The sequence below is a fragment of the Strigops habroptila genome, chromosome 10 (assembly GCF_004027225.2).
Source record: "Strigops habroptila isolate Jane chromosome 10, bStrHab1.2.pri, whole genome shotgun sequence".
NCBI lineage: Eukaryota > Metazoa > Chordata > Aves > Psittaciformes > Psittacidae > Strigops > Strigops habroptila.
Genome location: NC_046359.1, coordinates 20,078,983 through 20,098,671, shown reverse-complemented (window position 1 = coordinate 20,098,671; position 19,689 = coordinate 20,078,983). Strand labels below are relative to the sequence as shown.

Here is a 19,689-nt window from a genome sequence, read left to right as displayed (position 1 = left end):
CCGCATGCGCACATTATTATTGTAGGGGTCTTTGGGACCCCTGGTGGTCGTTTCTTCATCATCTTCCTCTTCATCACCTTGTCCTTTCTCTGAACTTCAAGTTTGGAAAGTCCCGTTGTCAAGCCAACTACCACTAGTCCAGTTCTGGCTGGTCATCGTGAAACATTTACCCAAGATACTTTCTCACTGTCATCTGTTACAATATCCTACTTTTTCAATGTCATCTATTACAAGGCCACAAAGCCTAACTGAACTTAAAAGATTTATACTTCCTTATCTCACTGCAATATGGGGGAAAAAATAGAAAAGGCCAAAAATGAAAAAAAAAAAAAAAAAAGGACCAAAAACCGAACATAAAGGGATGAAGCCTGGAGGGTGAAGATAAGTAAAGCATGTTCAATGCTGGCTATGTGTTTGTTTTTGCAGTATTAGAACTGAGCCCTGTCTAATGATGGGTTCAACAGTAATGATAGAGTTTAAACCATTGTATTTTGGCAAAGACTAGACTAATCTCACATGAATGATTTTTCCCAGAAAATTCCTGCTGTCTTGCTCTGTGCCTGAACTTGATTAAATCCCTTTTACTTTTGGATGCCACCTGAAGCTAAAGTCCAGTGGGACATGGGTCGGAACCAATAGTGTTTATGCAGAGGATAAGAGACAGGTGAAAAAGCCTGTGTGTAGAATGATTTTGACAGCAAACGCTTGCAAGTTGCGATGGAGACATGAATATTAGAGGCTTGTGATGGGTGAAGGAAATTTAGCTTGGAATGGCTGAAGGAGGAGGTTAGGACTACAGCTTGACTGGAAACTGCTTTGTGGGAAGGAAGGGAGACAAATGCCATACCGGGGAGGATGCAGAGTAGGACCAGCTGGGGAAAGAAACAAGGACAGTTAGTGGGGTCACTGAAGATGATTTAGAAACCAGGGTAGGGTAACAAGGACTGTTCACTTGGGGGAGTAAGGGTTGGTGATGAAATGTGATGAAAAGGTGTAAGATGAGGCATACAGGGGAGGGAGAAGGGCCAGTCTGGGACTGGCAGGATGACAAAATCAGCCCATTATACCGAGAACAGCTATCTAAAGAGCTAGAACTGAGGGCTGGAAACCAGTTTTAGATAACCAGGTGTGGAGAATAAGACTGGAAAATTATGCTCACATCCAGGGGTGGAGAAGAGAGACAATGAGAGAGAAATATTGGAGAGGATGGGGCAGAAGGGACCAAGCTTGGGAGAAAAGAGTGGAAAAGAAATAGGCAAAACTATTTCTACCCATTCACTGCAGCAAGCTCAGAAAGAAGCCTACAGCTCCTGTGTAAGTGATTAGTATGGACTGTTCTGCTGTAAACCAGCAGTGGTGAAACTAATCCCCTCTAGGGTCAGACACAAACAAGTTGGGGCAGAACAAAATTATATAGAATGCAAAACATAACAAAGTTCTCACACTTTCTAATTTTTGAGTATCTGCAGAACTCTAATTTGTCTCTGTCATTAATTATGCTATTAATCTTCAATTATGAGACCATATTTATTTTTTTCCACAGGCTTTCTGCTTATGATCATTTTAAATGCTTGACTTTGCCATCTCAGTAGTATTCTTTTAATAGTCCTCCTTCAATATGTAATCAAATTATACCATAATAATAAATTAAAAAAATGCAGGCATTGTTTTAGTTGCTTGTTAATTGCTCATTTAATTAGAATGCTCACTAATTTACAGAATGCGGGTTCTGACAATGGATTTCAGAGCCATTACTACAAATTGGTTAGGTTTTCCTGTAATTTCTTTGAGTGGACTCTCATGATTTAACTGAGAACCATGTGAAAATTCTCCCAGTTAGTTGAAGTGTCTAGGCTCAGGATGAAATAATGTGACCTCATTTTTTTGTAGCTCTGACCTCTCTGGAGTGTTTCGAAGTGTGTTGGGTGTATAGTGTAATTACTCGATAGCATGTAATACTAAATGCTGATCTGAGTTGGGCTGTTATTTTGTTGTATTCTTTCCCTTATCATTAGTTTATGCCTGTGCAGCACTTTAAACATTTGAAGAACTCTACAGATAGTTAGCTCTGTAAAATTCTTTCTGGCAGACGTCAAAGTGAATAAGCTACAGACTTCTCTCTAGTTAATTGGAATTCACTCTGTACAACATGGAGAGTTGAAAATGGCACAGATGTAACCATTTTCTTTTGTAGTTTTAATGTTTTTTCTTGTCAATAGTTTCAACAACTTTGACTGCAGTGCTTTTGTGCTTCTTTGGTCACAAAGGAAACATCACAGACAAACTGAAGATGATTATGACAGAAGAGGAGCTTTCCTCAAGCTCAAACATATATTTATAAGAAAGTAGAGGCTTCCCTGAAATTTCCCTGAAATTTTTGGAGATAGCTGAACATTCTGTAACACCAGTGCTAAATACATATTAAGCTTTGGAGCTAAACAGAAAAAGATTTCATGCACAGGGAATTCAGATACTGAGCTGATTCTCCTGTCTCTCTCTTTTTTTGTTTTTATTCCAAATTAGGGTGAAAAATGAAATAGTGATAATTTGGGGGGGATTCATATTGAAAAAAATATGTGGAAGTGTTAAAAAGTGTTTCTTCACGGAAATTGTTTTTGGCCTTTTTTTTTCCTTTTGTAAAAGTAGTCGATTTCATCTGTTAAGATAAAATTTTCTTTTGTGCTGGAAAAATGTTGTATCTGGAAATGTTACCTTAGCTATACATAGTGAATATGGAATTTTTGTAAAATATACCAACTCTGGTTTTCTATGTACTGCACACAGCTCACCATCAGCTATATTGAATCGCTGATGCCCACCAGTGAACGCCAAAAGCAACTGATGCGCCAGTATTGCTTTGAATGTGACTGTGTTTTCTGCCAGAATCAAGAAAAGGTAGGTTGAGTGAAGAAATTCCTTGCCAATGAAACAGGATTTTCCAAGGCCTGTCAGCAGCTTCCCTTCCTTTACATACTTATCTTGTGCTACTAACGGAATGGCCAGAATAGAGAAGAAAATTACCTCTGCCCTCAGTGTTGTTTATCTTGCTATGAAGACAACTGTGAAGGGAAGAAAAGCAGGAAATGTTGACAACATGGTAAGAAGAACTTTTTGCTAAAGCGTGCATTGTTTATAAAGCTAGGAACTACTTTGAGTTCCAAGATGTGATTTGGATGATTTTGAGATTCAGGAACTCTGAACATGAGTGTTAACATGACCTTAAGCTGAAAGGAAGGCTTTATTTTTTTTCTATTCAAAAGAATAATCTTGGAACTTTTACTGAAGCCACTTCTCTGATGCTACAGGAAGGCTATGCTTATTCTCATAATAATGTTAAATTAATTCTGACAAACACCTGCATCAATAATATTCAAGAACTACCAGACATTTTCAGCAGTTAGAGAGATTCCCCTTGGATGACTGTTGTAGTTTTTGTGCTCTCTTCCACAAGTTCTTGGAGTAGTAGGTCATTTGTTGTAGTGGATAAAATTTTGTTTGGTGTGACTTTTTACTAGCCTGGTTTAATTATACAGTAAGTTGCTTCACATTTATCCAGCCTGGCTAGAATAATTTTGGCTCCCAAGTGTGATGAGAGATCAAATGGAATATGCAAAACAAGGTTGTTTATGCCCTTTGTCTCTAGTTATATGTACACTTGTTCTTATTTCCAGAAATGCCTGGTTTGGGTGAGTCACATGCCATAGCTAAATGTATTCCTGAGAGATTAGAAATGGTAAAAATGGCATTGATGAAAATGGACCATGATATGACTCCTGAAACAGCTGGGGGAAAAAAAAAAAAAAAAAGAAAAAGGTTTAAACTCTGTGTTGGGTAGGACAGGTGTACGTGTGTAGTTTTGTTTAAGCCAGTGTACGCCTGTTGAATACATAATGTATCCTTTGGTTTATCAGTAAACAGTTCAAAAAAGAGAACATAGAAAAATTTCAGGCTTATGACATAATGCTAAATTACTTCCTGTCCATGTGCAAAAGTTGCTCGCATTCTGTGCCTGATAAAGATTGCTGCAATGCTACTCAGAGGCAGTGAAGAAAGACCTCCTTTTGTCTTTCTTTTAAAGATGCTCACTCAAGTGCCATGAAATCTGAGATTAGTTTTGGGGAATGGCAACCCTGCAGATGCAGAGACAATTAAGAAAAATAAGCAGGCTAAAGATTCTGTAAAGATTGCTTAACAGTTTGTGACAGGGTAGACAAGTGGTGTAAAGACCATTCAGCATGTGGAATGTTTCAAGAAACAAGATCCACAGGCTGAAGTGCATTTCACTGTAAGAGTCAACATACAACATCAAAAAATATTGTGGTGAAATTGTATGCGCATATATTGATGAAAACAATAGTCTCACGCATAAGTTAAAATTAATTAAATATTTTTTCTCTTTGAAATTTTTAATTGTGGTTAAAGTTCATATTCTACAGATCTTTTTGTTGGTTGGCAAAATTCCCTGTGGGGATGGTATTGCAAAGTGTTTGGAAAGATCTTTGTGACTGCATTCTGAGATTCTGTATTTTCCTCCTCTCTACAATGACGAAATGTAGAGATGTCTATTGATGTCTATGAAGAAGACATCTTTATCCTCAGCTTCAGTCTAGGATGATTAGATATAATCTGCAGTAGACCTTATAGTACTGCATTTCCGTTCTTTGTGACAGAGATTTTATAAATACAGCTGTTCACATGACTAACTTGGAAACAGTTTGGGGTTTTTTCCACTGATCTCAGTCACTGTTTGTAAGCTGAGAGGCATGTAACACTGCAACTCAGCTACAGTGGGAAATAATATTTTCAGAAATTCTGTTTTTGAAATTACAGAATGGCTGGATTTAGATGCTTAAAAGTCATCGGCAAAATTACCCAATAATACCCCTGCTGAAATACTCCAGATACTGAGACAAATTTCCAAGGCATCTTGGAAAAATTCTAAAAGGCAAAGTCTTTGGCAACACTTTGGCAACAACTGCAATTTTGGGTCATCAAGGGTAGCAGAGCCAACACGGTGATTCAATAAATATGGGAGTTTACTGTTAGCTGGTTATATTACAACATTGGTTTGCAAATATGATGGCTTAGTCAACAGCAATCCATCTCAGAAATCTTTGTTACAGGTAAAAATGCAAATTCCAGTTTGGCTAAGAGAAGCTTTATGCCTTCAAGTAAGTTCTTCGGTTTTGGGGATTTTTTCTGTTGTCGTCATCTCAGTGAAAAATCTGGAATCCTTTTTCCAACAAACACAGAGGTTGTAGCTTCTTCTTACTCTCAAATTCCAATCTTGCTGAGTGTGCCTGCCAACTGCTGAGCACAAACTAGGGACCAGTGAAAGCAGGGGAATCACTCCTGAGGTGTACACTTCAATTTACAGTAAAAGTATAAGGCAAGCAATTTCCATTATAGCTTTTATTCTACATGTTTTGTAATGTTTTAAAAGTAATGTGTGGGAAGTACACATGTAAGTTTACATGAAGGGCATATAAACCTTACATGTATTAGTACTTAGTTACATGTATACTTATTTATTCATATTTATAAAAATACTTTGCAAGTTTCTTAGCAGTGAAATTTATTTCTGTTGCTGTATTTTCTAAATTCTTGTTCATTTATTCTTACATGCCTAAGTGAAGAAGGAAGATGGTATCAAGTTTCAGTTCTCAAGTCAGTTACTCACTTTGTAAGTGACCTTGGGTAATTCATTTTATTCAAAATCAACATTCACGTTTTCCAAGACCCTGCCTGTATTTTTCATAATTAGTGAGAAGCTACCATTTCAATTGGAGCTGAACAGATTTTTGACTAGAAACCAGATCAGTCTTTATATCAGGACCATTTTTGTGAGTGTTCGGTGAGGCTCTGTTTTGCTCAGTTTCCCCAAATGCAGCATGAATAAAGCAGTTTGTACTTCTGATGAGTATTCTGATGTCCAAAGGATAATAAAAATGCTGAATTTTCTAAGGTCCTTTAGCATTAAGTGCTGGATTTGCTTTATTGATAATAATTCCTTGAAATGGAATGGTTTGAGGTTCGAGCCCACACAACACCAAAAAAGTTACAACAACAAAACAAAAGAAAAAAACAAGCAAAAACCCAAACCACCCAAACAAAAAAAAAGGTCACGTTTTACTTCAGAGACATCATATAGATGAGCAAATAAAAGATTTAGCCTACAAAATGCTATAATTTCTCCTAACTTTAGTTAGGTATCTAGTCTAAGCCGGTTTTTAGCCTTCCTCTATACCCAAAGAAAAGACAAGGAGCTTATTCATACTGTCTTGCAGTAGAAATCTAAGAAAACTGGATTAGTTATAAGCGGTTAAAGGAGTGCCTTCAAGTAAATATCCACTCTTTAGACAGATAAGGTTGGGTGCGATAAATTATGCTGCTCCATGAAGTATATATAAACACAAAATCAAGAATCACATTATTATGTTTCTGTGCTATCTGATGTGGATAGCAGCTATCTGATGTGGATTGCAGTTGCAATTATGTTGGTTTCAACATGCTAACATCCAGACTGTCAGTAAAATTTGTATATGCAGATCACTCCAAGCATTTGTCTCTGGCTGCTGCTGTAGGCAAATATATCTTACAGCCAGTATCACTGCTTCTTTGCTGTTATTTGTGCTAAAAATGATTAAACTCAGATAGTAGTTACATCATAGTACAATTACACAGTTTATTTTGCAGAAAAATAAGTAATGTGGCAAAGTGCTATTTTGCCATTCTGGGTTACATTATTCTGTGAGGACTTTTCTCGTAGTATTTCAGGTCTCTGATGAGCTATGGTTTAAAAGGCAACTTATCTATGAAGAAATATTCTTTATTTCTCATTTAATGTAATATTTCATGTCACAGCTATATAAAACAACAAAATACACTCCTATGCCAGCAATGACTTCAAAATTCACAATCACTTGTTCTTTTTGGCTAGATACAGCAACTTCATACAGCATAAGAACCTTCTCTAACCACTGCCTTGTGCAAGAGTTCACTTGCACTATTATCTAGATCTGGGACTGTATTATAACAAAGGCTGCATTTCAAGTATACTGAAACAGGCTGCAGCCCAACCACAGAGACCTTGCTAAAGTTCTTGAAGTTGAGCATTGACTTCAACTGATGCACACTGGCACACTCAGTGTGTGCAGACCAGATGGAGAGGTCCATGGCTGCGCAGTCACAATTGTATTGTATATCGTGACAACAAATGCTCTTCACTGGTCACTGTTGAAAAGACTTCAAAGTGAATCTCTGTTTGCTGTACGGTAGTAGTTTTTTATCTGCCTCTCCAACTGGGAGCACAGCCATGGAATAATCCAGGTGCATAGCTGTCATCTAGGATGAGAAAATATGGAGGCAAACAGTGGCAACTAGTTGGACCTGTGGATCTTAAATAATTCTTGTTGCCTGGGGCTCAATGTCAGCTGCCTTTTGATTCTAAGAGGTCATCCTATAATGCTGGGCCATCTCTTTTAGCAACTAGTCAAGCCGCCTGGCTGCTGATTTGAGAGGGGAAGAGTAGCTAATACATCAGTGCAAACAGGTTGAGATAAGATTAAGGTGAACCTTTTGTGGTACAGTTACTGTCAAATTAAATGGCACCAGCTACAAATCTAAACAATACTTTTAGTTGATCTTGGTCCTATTTTGGAAAAGAAAAAATCAAATCAGTAACTAGAAGAGGGAAAAAAAGGTCTTTCTAAAAGTCACTCATAGAATATTTCCTGACTGTAGCAATTTGTTATTGCTACTGTAATGTCTTCGGTTCATTGTACCTCTGACAGCTTTATATGTTATTATTTGTTCCATTTGAAGATCAATCTCCACTGTAATTCAGAAATGTATGCCTTCCTAAAAGCTGAATTCTTGGCAATGTATTATCATTCCAGCACATAAAAGTCTCTTAAATTAATTATAATTAAAGATGGGATTACATTGATGACAAACATTTTAAATGGAGAACAGTTTTTTCCACAGTCATGAGCCAGAGTATTGTTCATGTTCTATATTTTCAGCCAAGGATTTCAGGAACATTTGTGCTTATAGAATCACTTTGTGAAGAGTCATCTTTCGCCTTTGGAACAAGGATTTACTATTTTAGTCTAGCTTGGTTTTTGGAAGGCTTTTATTTATTACAAGGTCAAAAGCAATGGGTTTAAATCTGAATCATTTTTATATTTGGCCACTATTTGATAGTTGCCAAAGTTAATAATAATAATGTAGTGCCAGGAAGTACGTTATTCATTTAATCAGTTTATTGCTTTGCCTAGTACTTACTTATATTGCATCCTGAGTTTTGGTAGAGAATATCACAAGTCCAGTTTCCAACTCAAAGGCTCTCAAAATTAGGTCACATGAACAGCAGCCAGGCCATCTCTAGCTACATAAAAATGTCATCTGCAACTCTTCAGCTGGTATTGCACTTCCATACAACCACCAGCTCTTTTATAAAAATATGCTGATTAGGTTCCCAAACCTGCTAGAAGATTTGACAGTCTTCTCCTATCCTAGGAAACAACACAACTGTAGTTCTGGAATTTCATCAAATGTAAATGGTACTTTACGTAAGTCGATCAGATTTGTTGCTAGAGCTTATGTTGATGGTTGACTTGCCTTACTGACATTTTTGAGAGATGCTTGAATATGGCCAAGGATAGAATTCACACAACATTTTCACCTTAGCTGACACCAAACGTGAATATCCATACCATTGAAGAACATGTGCTTAAACCACATTTTACATTATTTCATTTTTATATGAAAATTATTATTATTGACTGTTGTTTTGAATTAACATGTAAATGCTTCATGTAAGATCACTGTACTGGTGTTATTACAAAAATATCACCTTCCTTCAGGGAGCATATATTTAGGACACAGGAAATACAAAATTATATGATAAGAAGCGCCTTTTTAAATTGCTGAGTTGTCTAGTTCCAGAAGTTTGTGTCCCAGTTTCCCCAATATTTATGTATTTTCAGGCATTTAGGTTCTCACTGGATCTTCCACATGCAATATTAAAGATGAGATCTCCAAATTAGTTCAAAAGATGAAGCCTGGTAAGCAAAGATTGAATACTATTGTTGAAAACAAATCTGTCCATACAGCTAACTGAACATAAAGCCAACTGATCAAAGCAAAGAATAAAGTAGGAGCATCTGTATCTCTAGTCATGATTATAAGGCACTTGCTAAGTACTAAGGTGCTAGAGGCGTGTTTAAAAAAAAAAAAAAAGAAAGATCAGGACGTTATTCTAACAAAATTCTGGTTTAATCTGTTTCCTAACAAAAGAGAGTTTGCAACAGTTTATTTAGAAATCATCTGTTAATTCCTCATCTTCTTTTTACTGTTTTGCCACCAGAACTGCCTTTGAAGCAAACTACAGAAGCAAGCCAAGCCAGAGCTCAGTCATATTTCACCCACCTACCCTTTCAGCCCAACATTCATATAACCAGTGCTTACAAAAGCCAGTGGCAGTAATTAGCAGTCCACTGGGACACAGCGCTGATTCTTTCCATAGATTTTCATAGGCTGATTAACAGTTCCTTCCTTCTGGCAAGATGTTTGGTAGTTACATAAATCCTGAAATCCAACAGTCAGTCTAACACTCTTCTGTTCCCTTTCAGAGGATCTCAGTCTGTTGGGATGTATTTCCAAACAGCCAAGGACAGAGGGCTTTTCTTTTCTTTTTTAGTAGTGCCAAAAATGACACTAAACCCCAAGGCAACTGCTTCTAATTTCTGGGCTCTCTTGTTCATTAATAAAGCAATCATATCTTCAGCTTCCTAGCATTTCTTATGTGACTTATGAGATTTCTTCCACCTTTCAACACTGTAATTTTTTTTCAATCAAAAGAAGTGACAAATGGACTGTGATCATTTTTCCATGACAACTTGCCTCTCCCAGTTGCTTTAGGACCCCCTCAGTGTGCTTTGGTCATGATTTGGCAGCAGTCAGCTGGAGGTCGCTTGGGTTATCAAAGGTCACAGAAAAGATACTGCTGGTCTTATAAACAGACATGAGTTCAAGGCTCTATGCAGACTTCTTGCTTGTTCGGGAGATCCTTGATAGGGAAATGTATCAATTTAGTCCAGCAAGTTCATATTTGGAGCCAATGTAGGAGCTGGAGTGTGGCACCCTCATAGGAGTCTGGCTTTCCGCTCATCTGAGTGGAGCAGAATCTCATTTCTTTCAGACCCAGCCAACTAAGAGGAAATGGAAATCTTCTAGCAAATGTTTTAAGCAGAAATACTTTTTTGCCAAGGCAAGGGAGTCTGCTCTCATTACTGTTTCAGGCTGTAGTGGCTAGAAGTGTTGCCCCTTTCTGGACATCTAGCTTCCTTGGGGTAGTTGTTAGAACTAATTATTACTGTTATTTCTTTTTTTTCAGATGGTGTCATTCTTATAGCAGTCACTATCTGGTCTCTGCTGAATGATAAGCAGAAAAGTCTCGTTCTGTGTTAGCAATCTAAAATAAGCAAATAGAAGATAGAATATGCTGAGAGAAGCAGCAGTAATTTAAAGCATAGGACTAGATCAGACACATAATTTTTCAAAAACTTTTTTCTGCAGTGATTTTGGGGAGAGTCGTTCACAGTTTTTTTCTAAATATACCTTGAAGCCAGTTGTTGCATTATCTGATCTTGAATCTTGGAGTTCCCTTTCACTGAGGTTGCTATAAGGCCTTATGTGTTTCAGCCTGAGAAGGTGGTTTCTAATATCAGTAGCGTTTAAGGGAAGAATCTTGAATTTGGGTGCCTTTTCCTGATATGTTTATCAGTCACCTTCTTCTACTCTGTAGGGTGTTTGGTCTTTTTAAATCCCATGAATTTGGTAATTTACTTGAAATTTGATAGATTTTAATTCAGTTCCCATATCAGGAAAAAAAAAGTCACAACTTTAGACTGCAGAGTTTCCTGGATTGACTAGGATTCACTTTTCTGGGTTCAAAAATCTCTCCTGTTGGGGGCCTTCTACTTTGGACAAAATGATATCTGCATCAGAGCAAGAATGACGTTTTATCCTAGGTGTTGGAGCACTCCCTATGGGGTAAGGGGACCCCACAATTCTGTCTATGCTTCAGGCAATGAGTAAAGTTCCATCGAGTCCAGGATACAGACAGTTCACCGTATATATTTTTTCCTAGATTCCTGCTCCAAATCAAGTAGAAATAGGAGCTTGGATCTTTTTCTTCCTAAGTATATATTGTAACTAATGGGCTCTGAATTTTAAAGAAAAAGGAAATGAAAGTGAGTGGAAATACCTTTTCTCATTAGTTCTGTGGATGTAAACTAAATCCTTTTCTGACAAGGAATGAATTTTACCATTTACCTTTAAAGGCCCAAACTAGGACATCAACAATATATGGGCTGATTATAACTTCAGCCTTTGCTGGCATGCTGTATATTTTGATCCCTCCATTTCACTGTTTTCTGTCCCAGCAGACTCTCAGCTCTTTGAGGTGAGTACTCTTTGTATGGTCTAAAAGCCTGCAGAACCATGTAGCTGTGATTCTGATACTGCCAGGTTTAAATAATAGCAACAGTAAAGTCTACAAACACTCTGAGTCACACCAACATAGAGGAAGAAGACAAGAAGGAAAAGGGCTGTTTATCAGAAAATTTGTGCGTAACTTGAAAGAGCACACAATTTTATTGCCTCACTGAAATTTTTTGCAATCTTCAAGTAATTTCAGCAAAAACTTTTGTCATTTCCAAACACATTCTCTCTTGAAGACATCACCCAAAACTAGTCCAGAGGAATCTTTTTTGTTCTGGAAAAACAACTTTTTTCAACTGCGGTTCCTATGATGCTCCTTCTTCGTATCAGTGCATCTCATGTCTTTCTCTTCAGATTCTGAATATACTTTCTTCATACTCTAGGTTTCTGGTTCCTAATGCCAGCCTGATTGTATACTATATACTTTCTTTACAATGTTGGATGGTTTGTCTTCTTTTTGTTTTTATTTTCCTTAGCTGAAAATTGTGCTAATAAATCTTACCTTTCTTATATTTTTTCTGAGATCAATTATTGCCCATACAATGCCTGGAAATCACTGAAAGAAGTATTGCATATGCAGTAGGTGTAAATGCTTGGTAAAACAAAAGATTAGCTTTATTGCTATACCTGTTGTCGTAGTTCTCTGATAATTCCAGAGAAGAGGAATAATGAGTGGTTTTGTAAAGCAGACTTGTGCACAGTGGGCCCTGAAGTAAGATCATGGTTTTACAGTATGTGGATCAAGAATGGGGTAAAAGAAGTCTGGAAAAAAATTTAATCTAGTAGTCCAGGATTTAATCTGGTAATTTGCTCCATCGTTAATTCTATGAACTAAACAATCTCCTAGCCTGTCCGCTTGCTAGGAGGAACAGTGTGTTCTGTGGTCCATTTCACTGCAATTACTTTTTTGTGGTGAAGTGGCCATGTATCTACACTGGATAAAAACAAGTCTTAATGGGGAAAGCAATATTGTATGCATATATGTATGTGCATACATACATGCATTGATCACATGGCAACAATTTTAAAGATATTTTACCTTTCAGTGAACAATGTATTATATATATGCAGCACATGGCGGTGGTACTTGTCTTTTGCTGCTATTTATTTTGTGATCTTTGGTAAGTTATGCACAGCTTTGTTTCATATCTCCTTCCACAAAATAGATGTGAGGCTTTGGCTGAATTCATATGAAGCACCATAGATTGAGAAAAACAAAATAAGGCTCTTCAGTGCCTATATCAATTCCAGTCCTTAAAGAATATCCTCTGAGGTCTATTAAAGCAAGAATTAGCTCACCTGAATAGCAAGGAAGTATATAATTTTTGAGACTGTAAAACTGCAGACTGAATGCTTTGGATTTAAAAATCACTAATGTGACACACCCATCTCTTGCCATGAATTTAATTAGTATCACAACAATGCAGTAACTAAAGCTGTAGTTATAAGTTTTGCATTTATGAGCTTTGTTTTTAGACATGAATAGGAACTTTTTGTTGTGTAAAAGGCAGAAGGCTTGAAAAGGCTGAATTTACTCCAGCCACATGAGTTACAGCAGAGCACTGTGTAATTTGTTGACCCATTGCAGGATATCCTGTTATTTTCCACAAGATTGCTCAGTAAATTGTATGAAAGCTGTTGATTACACTGCAAACAGTGATTTGAATTGGAGAGTGTGGTAAAACAATGTATCACAACTCTTCCCAAGATTTAGCTGACCACAATCGTTAAGAAAAATATGTTGCTGCATCATATTGCTTTAGAACTCATAAGGTATGAATCTTTGTCTTAGTGCTGGCAAGTGTTGGGTATAAACAAAAGTTTCTTCACTTCCTTTGATAATATCTAGACAAAATACTCTCAAAATACTTCTAGCGTACAACTTTATGTGAAATTTGCATCATTCTTATGCACAGAAGTCATATTTCTAAGCTTTGAAAGCTTTTGATGTTACTGCCTAATAATACAGTAGTTTGAATTCATAGACATTTAGTTGAGGAGAGAAAAAGACTGTGAAGTTCAGTTCCTAGTACGTTGCATTTGGTTAATGAAAGTGGGGATCCGTGCAAAATGAGCTGCTTCTCCCCTACCTCAAACCTTCACCCTCCAAAGAAATTTAAAAAGTAGGGGATAAGATAGCATGCTTTTCAAGGGGTGACACTCATCCATCTGGCTGTGAAAAATATTTTAGGAGAAAATTAGGGAATTTAGGAGAAAAATATTTAGTTTTTGAGTAATGAGTGTTTTAAGTCATTAGTGGAGAGTGCTTATCAGGAGACAGAGAAATATATCATGAACAGTTTTGAAAAATTATAAATCCAATATAAATAATATATCACCAAATTATGTTGTTCCAGGAGGTCCCATAAACAGTTGCTTGCATGTGAGTCAAAATAACAAACTTTAAGTACACGTTTTGTGATCTGTGCTACTGGTCCTTGCTTTGAATCACCTTGGCCGGTCACTACTGATTGCTGAGGCACATAAAAGCTTGTAACAGTGTCAGTCAACAGGAACCAGCTGCATGATAGCTATTCAAACAGAAAATAAAGGCCTGAGAAATATTTAAGCATCTTATAATAGTTTCCATGACATTATGACATTTTAGAGAATGTCCTTTTCATTCTCTGGGATGTGGCTATTTTCCTGTTTTTTGTGACAATGACTAAAATGTCTGTATTATTGAATCAGAATAATAAAATACTAGAAAGGTACTGGAACCAGTTTGTTTTGTTTGTTTGTTTCAATTGCCTTATGAAGTGTTTCTAGCTGCTTCCCTTAAAGACTGAAAGAACCTCTACTGGTTTAAATTGCTGTTAGTTAGATGATAGACAATAAAGATTCTCCAAAGTAGAAGGTCTTGAAATGACTGAAACTCTATACAACATGTTTTAAAGATGAAACTAATATTCATCTAGGAGATGATCAAATTTGTTGGCAAAATTCTAGAGGAGGAAAACTGAGATAATGTGCTCTCAAGAGCTGCAGTTGTACAAAATGAATTCATCCTTTTTTTATTTATGACTTTAAAATTCCTACAGACTTGTCAGTGTGGATTTGAGCATTGACACTGAATATTTAATCAACATGCTAGTGAATTAGGGCAGTCCATTTTTATCAGCACTTTAGGAATTGTGACTTTCACTTTTGAGATCTGTCAAATATTTTAAGGTATGGAGTAGATTGATCAATGGTGCATGATCTTAACCATGTTCTATGTGCTCTTCTAAACCCTAAATTCCCTGTATTTCATACCTGTTCATTCAGAAAACGTATGCTGCAGTAAATATGTTATTTTTAAACTGCAGTATGTGTTAAAAAATGTAATTTCTATGGCTACCATTTTATCATCTGGTATATCATGCATTAAGATAATAAATTGTTTTGATATTAGTGTTCAAACTAAATGTGTAACTTCATGTCAATATATCTGAAGTTAGAACCAATAATTCAATGGGCACAAATTCTTCAAATCACTGAAATGTAAATTGAACTTTGATACACAAATAACTACACCTCTACTTAGTGAAGTGTTCAGCCATTTGCATAAATATTAACTTTAAATGTGCATGCATTTAAACTTAAGTACATAATGTAGTGATGAACGTGGATTGGATTATGCATTGTGAATATCTAAATATCCTTGATTTTGGACCTACGTATTTCTTTTGAGCCACTAAATGTCCTCAGTGGCATTCTGTGTCTCCACAGGTTGCAGAATTCAGGAATAAAATAGATTTGCTTTATAGCTGTCGGTTTGTTTGGGAAGGTAGACCAAGAGATTGCCTTAGCAAATGTGTAATGTCTAAGTCTGAAATACCAGCCTCACAGTTAATAGGGATTAGGCTGAACAGTATCCTTCCTCAGGTAGCTGAATTACCCACAGGTTTGTTTTTGGACTGATGCTGGAAATTACAGTGGAATTACAAATGTGCCAAGAACTTTTCGAGTGGTCTGGCATAAGGCCCTATTTCTCTGATGCTAAGATGTACGTACTTTCCTTTGCTTTTCCTGTCTTCTTCCCATCCTCTGGCTTTTTTGACTTGATAAATAGTGAACTTCTATTTATTGCTCTTCCCATGGTCCAATCAATTTTTATTTCAGCTTGTAACCTGTGTAGCTTAGATCGGAATTTTGCATCAGCTCTAAACTCCTGAAATTAGGAGATTTATAAAGGCAGTGCTGTCATAGACACAAAACTCAGTCCTTTTGCTCATAGAATAAACCACAACTTCATCGTCTTCAGTGGGATCATGGGTCTACAAAGTGCTTCATCCCCAGGGGCCCAAGCTGTGTGTGGCTTTTGTTTTACAAGGATTTTGTAAAATGGTATGAAAAAAGGGCAATGAAAAGAACTAGGATAGCCCTTGTGTAATTATGACTCCTTTTCACCAAAGGTAATAGTAGTATTTAGGGGACCTAGTTTAAAAATCAATATGGGAGATGTTTTGGTTGGCAACCTGAATGACCAACGCTTAACTGAAATGGCTTCATAGTGTGTTAAATACATGTGCCTTTCATCTGAAGAGTCTCCAGGTCCAGGCAAAATGGTATGGTGAAGTTTAGCTGCTTAGCCCTGTATATTGTTTATATTTTGACAGATCTCTTTAGCTACTACCTTGCTTTCTTGCTAAGTAGCCTAGCATCCTTGTATGCTGCTTTTTGAGAAAGGAAATACTGTATGTAATGTTATTTGCTTGGGTTTTTGTCACAAAGAGTGCAAGTAAACAGAAAAGCTTTAATAATAGCACTTGATCTGTGGGCATTATTGGTCTTTAAAAAGTACATTGGGCTGTGATGTTCAAGACTAATGAAGGCTTTGAGCTTTTTTGGTGTCTTTTCTCTTACTACAGAAATTCATACATATATATACACTCTAAAGATTGTTTTGACAACACACTTAAACATGAAATCACCATAATCATCAGTGGTATGTATAATGCTTACCAAATAGTTTCAGAGTGTGTCCATAATAACCCTGTTTCTACAGTACCCAGCATTTTCATGAATGAATTGGAAGTAATTGCAAAATCATTGCCAGTAAAATTTGTGGATGACAAAGACTCAGAGAATAGTAAACGTTTATAAGGATAGGTAAATAATGCAGAGTAACTGGAATTGCTTGATAAATTACACCTATTGAAATAAACTGCACCATCATTGTAAGGGTAGAACACATGTTCCACATCTGAAAAGGGGGTCTACAGCTGTGGTTTATTTCACAAAAATCACAGACAGCTACAGTGTAAATGTCAGCATCTGAGCTAGTTACTCCAGACTTCCTTTATGCATAAAATAGAGAAAAATGGACATGCTTTGACTGTTATTCATCTGACATATTTTAGAAGCCTGGTTTAGGATAATACAAATTATACCCTAAAAGTGCTTCTTTTTCTCTGTCAAATAGAAGGGTAGCCCAAATGTCTACATTTGGTTAGATGAATCTCAGCATGACTATCTGAACAGAAATGGAAAATGTCTGGCAAAGAAGGCTAATGTGACCCTTGAATCTATAAGCAGGGGAGTCAGTAGGAAGTGGGATGTCAATTTGGTTCACTATAAAATATTTATGAGATTGCCTCTTTAATATACAATATATAGATGCAGTGGTCTTCGAAAAGGCTGTTTAAAAATGTGTGTGCCTAAAAAAAATCACAGAAATTAATAGCTGAAGTGGAATTGCAGTGGATAAGAGTGGAGTATGAGTCTGACAGAAATGCAGTTGCTGCTTTTGGTGTGCAGAACTGTGACCCTAACAGATACTGGACTTGCAACTGGATAGGCTGAGAACTTTTGGTCTGTTTGCTCCTCTATTACCTTATACTTTTAGACTTCATTAAATCCAAGATGTTTTGGGGATAAACATATCTTAGTCCCATTTAATTTTATTAAACTGACTTCTTAAAATGAACTTGCTGATCTTAAGTTTATCTTTATTAAAAGCATCTCGTTTTAATAAATTTCCCACCGTTGTTTTTGATGCCTTTTTTTTTAAATTTTCAAGTAAATATTGTAATGTAACTAAGTTGGAAAATGTTAAGGGAAGATTATTCATACTACCATGTTAAGGTGCTTGAATTTTTTGCACTAATTGTACGCAGGGTGTGCAGAAACCTTCATCTTGATTAGAATGCCTAAACAGAGCACTTACTTAAATATAAAAGGTGTGAACAACTTAAATTTTCCAATACCTATACAATTTAGAGTGTGACTAGCCTGTGTATTTCTTTTGCGCTTCAAGATGCCAGAGTGAGTAATCCATGAAGAGCTGATATCAATTATGGGAGGTAATGCAGCCTGCCTAATGCTGAGCTATGTACTGCACAGCTGCAATATGGCATTCAACTGCAATGTGTCTTATTTTACTTCCAGAATTTAAAAAAAAAAAAAAAAAAAAAAAGTTCACCCACTCCTAATAGCCTCACAGGGAACACGACATTGTTTTTATTCACTGACAGAGTACTTTTGGAATTGCCATGTGTCCCATCCACCCTATTCAGAGCCATATGACAGAAAACACAAGGTCCTGTGACAGCTCAGCTGCTGGTGAGGACAACCTTAGGTGGGTTTGGAAGGATAGTTGAACTAGCATTTATAGAGCTGGCATTGTTTTTCATGGGGCAGAGCAGAGTTTTTGAAACTTCAGAAGTTACGTGTAAATCTTGAATCATGACAGAGCTCTGCACTGATCATTTCACATACTTGTAATTCTTAACAAAGTACACTCACAAAAGTGAAATCCTCAGCTGAATCTGCAGGCTTCTATAAACCACAATCCTCATAATAAGAGATGATGGGTCTTTGATTCTGATTTTAAACTTCATCCAGTATACAAATATGTGTACAATACATCCAGTATACAAATATACGTCACAATAATCTGTGCTTCCCAGTGAGTATACATTTTTCTTCAGATGTACAGTCCTCTATCACAAACTGCAGTCCCATCACAAAGCTGTGACTTCAAGGTTGAGCACAAATTATCTATGGAAATGAGAAAGACTGAAAATATTTTATAAGAGGTGACCTCAGATATTTTAGGACACTGCTCAAGTGTGCTTTCTCTTGCTGTGCCTGTAGCTGCATGCACCTGTGATTGCCCAAAAGGCCCTCATACTCTGTTTGTTCTGAAGAACTTGAGTCACAAGTTCAGTTTAGCCACAATACATAACCACTTCCATATCATATTTTCCCAGCATTTTTCTTAATCTTACTGAAAGTGAAGCTTCAGAAGATACACAATATTTTCTACTCATTTAATGCTTTCCTTTTGCTGCGAAGTATAAAATGAGTTACTGAGATTATTAGAAACATATGTTCAGTAGTTGCTGCACTTTTAAATAGAATCAGAAATAGAAAATTATTTATGCTTTCAGAGCATAATGTATCAGAGATCTGTTTTAAATGGTCATGCCCTAATTTAAATGTCTGAGCTCTTCTGACACCTTCTTCAAACAAAACCTAAGAAAACCTCTTTTGATTTGAACCCATCACAGTGGTAGAATTGTTCTGTCAGATGCGCATCTGTTGTTGCCACTTAAATTATTCAAATTAAGCAAAACTTAAGCAATGGTCAGCAATGTATATGAAATGTTCAGCTACTTGAGGTATCCACAGCTTTTAAAGTATTAAAATATTATGGTCCAGAAAACTTCCTTTGTAAAGTTATTTTTAAAGCTTCCACAAAAAGAGAACATGAACAGAATTATATGCTGCTGTCCTGCAGGATTATTATTATATAGTCATATATTTTGTGTCCAGAAGAAACTGATATGATTCTTTAGCAAGGGTTTTCTGTCTTTCAAAAATATCATACCCGTTAATATTTCATCTTAAACCCCTAATTTCTGTTTGAGCTATGATTTATAGGATTTTACCATAGTAAAACTGACATTTGCTCATGCTTACATTACACTTTTGTATTCTATTTATGTATTTAGAAGAGAAGCTAATAAATGCTGGAAAATGTTTCCTTGTTTTTTACTCTCTCCAATATCACCTACAAGGCTTTGCTCCTTTCTGCCTATGTGGGACTGACTGAATACCATAACACTGGTAATAGGCACATAATGAAGTTGCTCTTGGACCTTCTTGTAGAAGGAAGTCTGGAAAGGAGAAAAAGGGGTGTAGGAGTTGCTTATTGTTCAGAATTTCCTGTCCCAACTTCTCCCTTCTGTGGAG

General features: G+C 36.5%; 1 protein-coding gene across 7 annotated transcripts in view; it reads left to right on the top strand.

Annotated features, from left to right (window-relative positions):
* SMYD3 (SET and MYND domain containing 3) overlaps positions 1 to 19,689 on the top strand; it is a 393,064-nt gene that overhangs the window by 316,118 nt on the left and 57,257 nt on the right. For all 7 annotated transcript variants that reach the window (XM_030499582.1, XM_030499583.1, XM_030499581.1 and 4 more), the window contains one exon: positions 2,785 to 2,895. In XM_030499582.1, the coding sequence (XP_030355442.1) occupies positions 2,785 to 2,895 (111 nt within the window). The remainder of the gene's footprint in view (positions 1 to 2,784; positions 2,896 to 19,689) is intronic.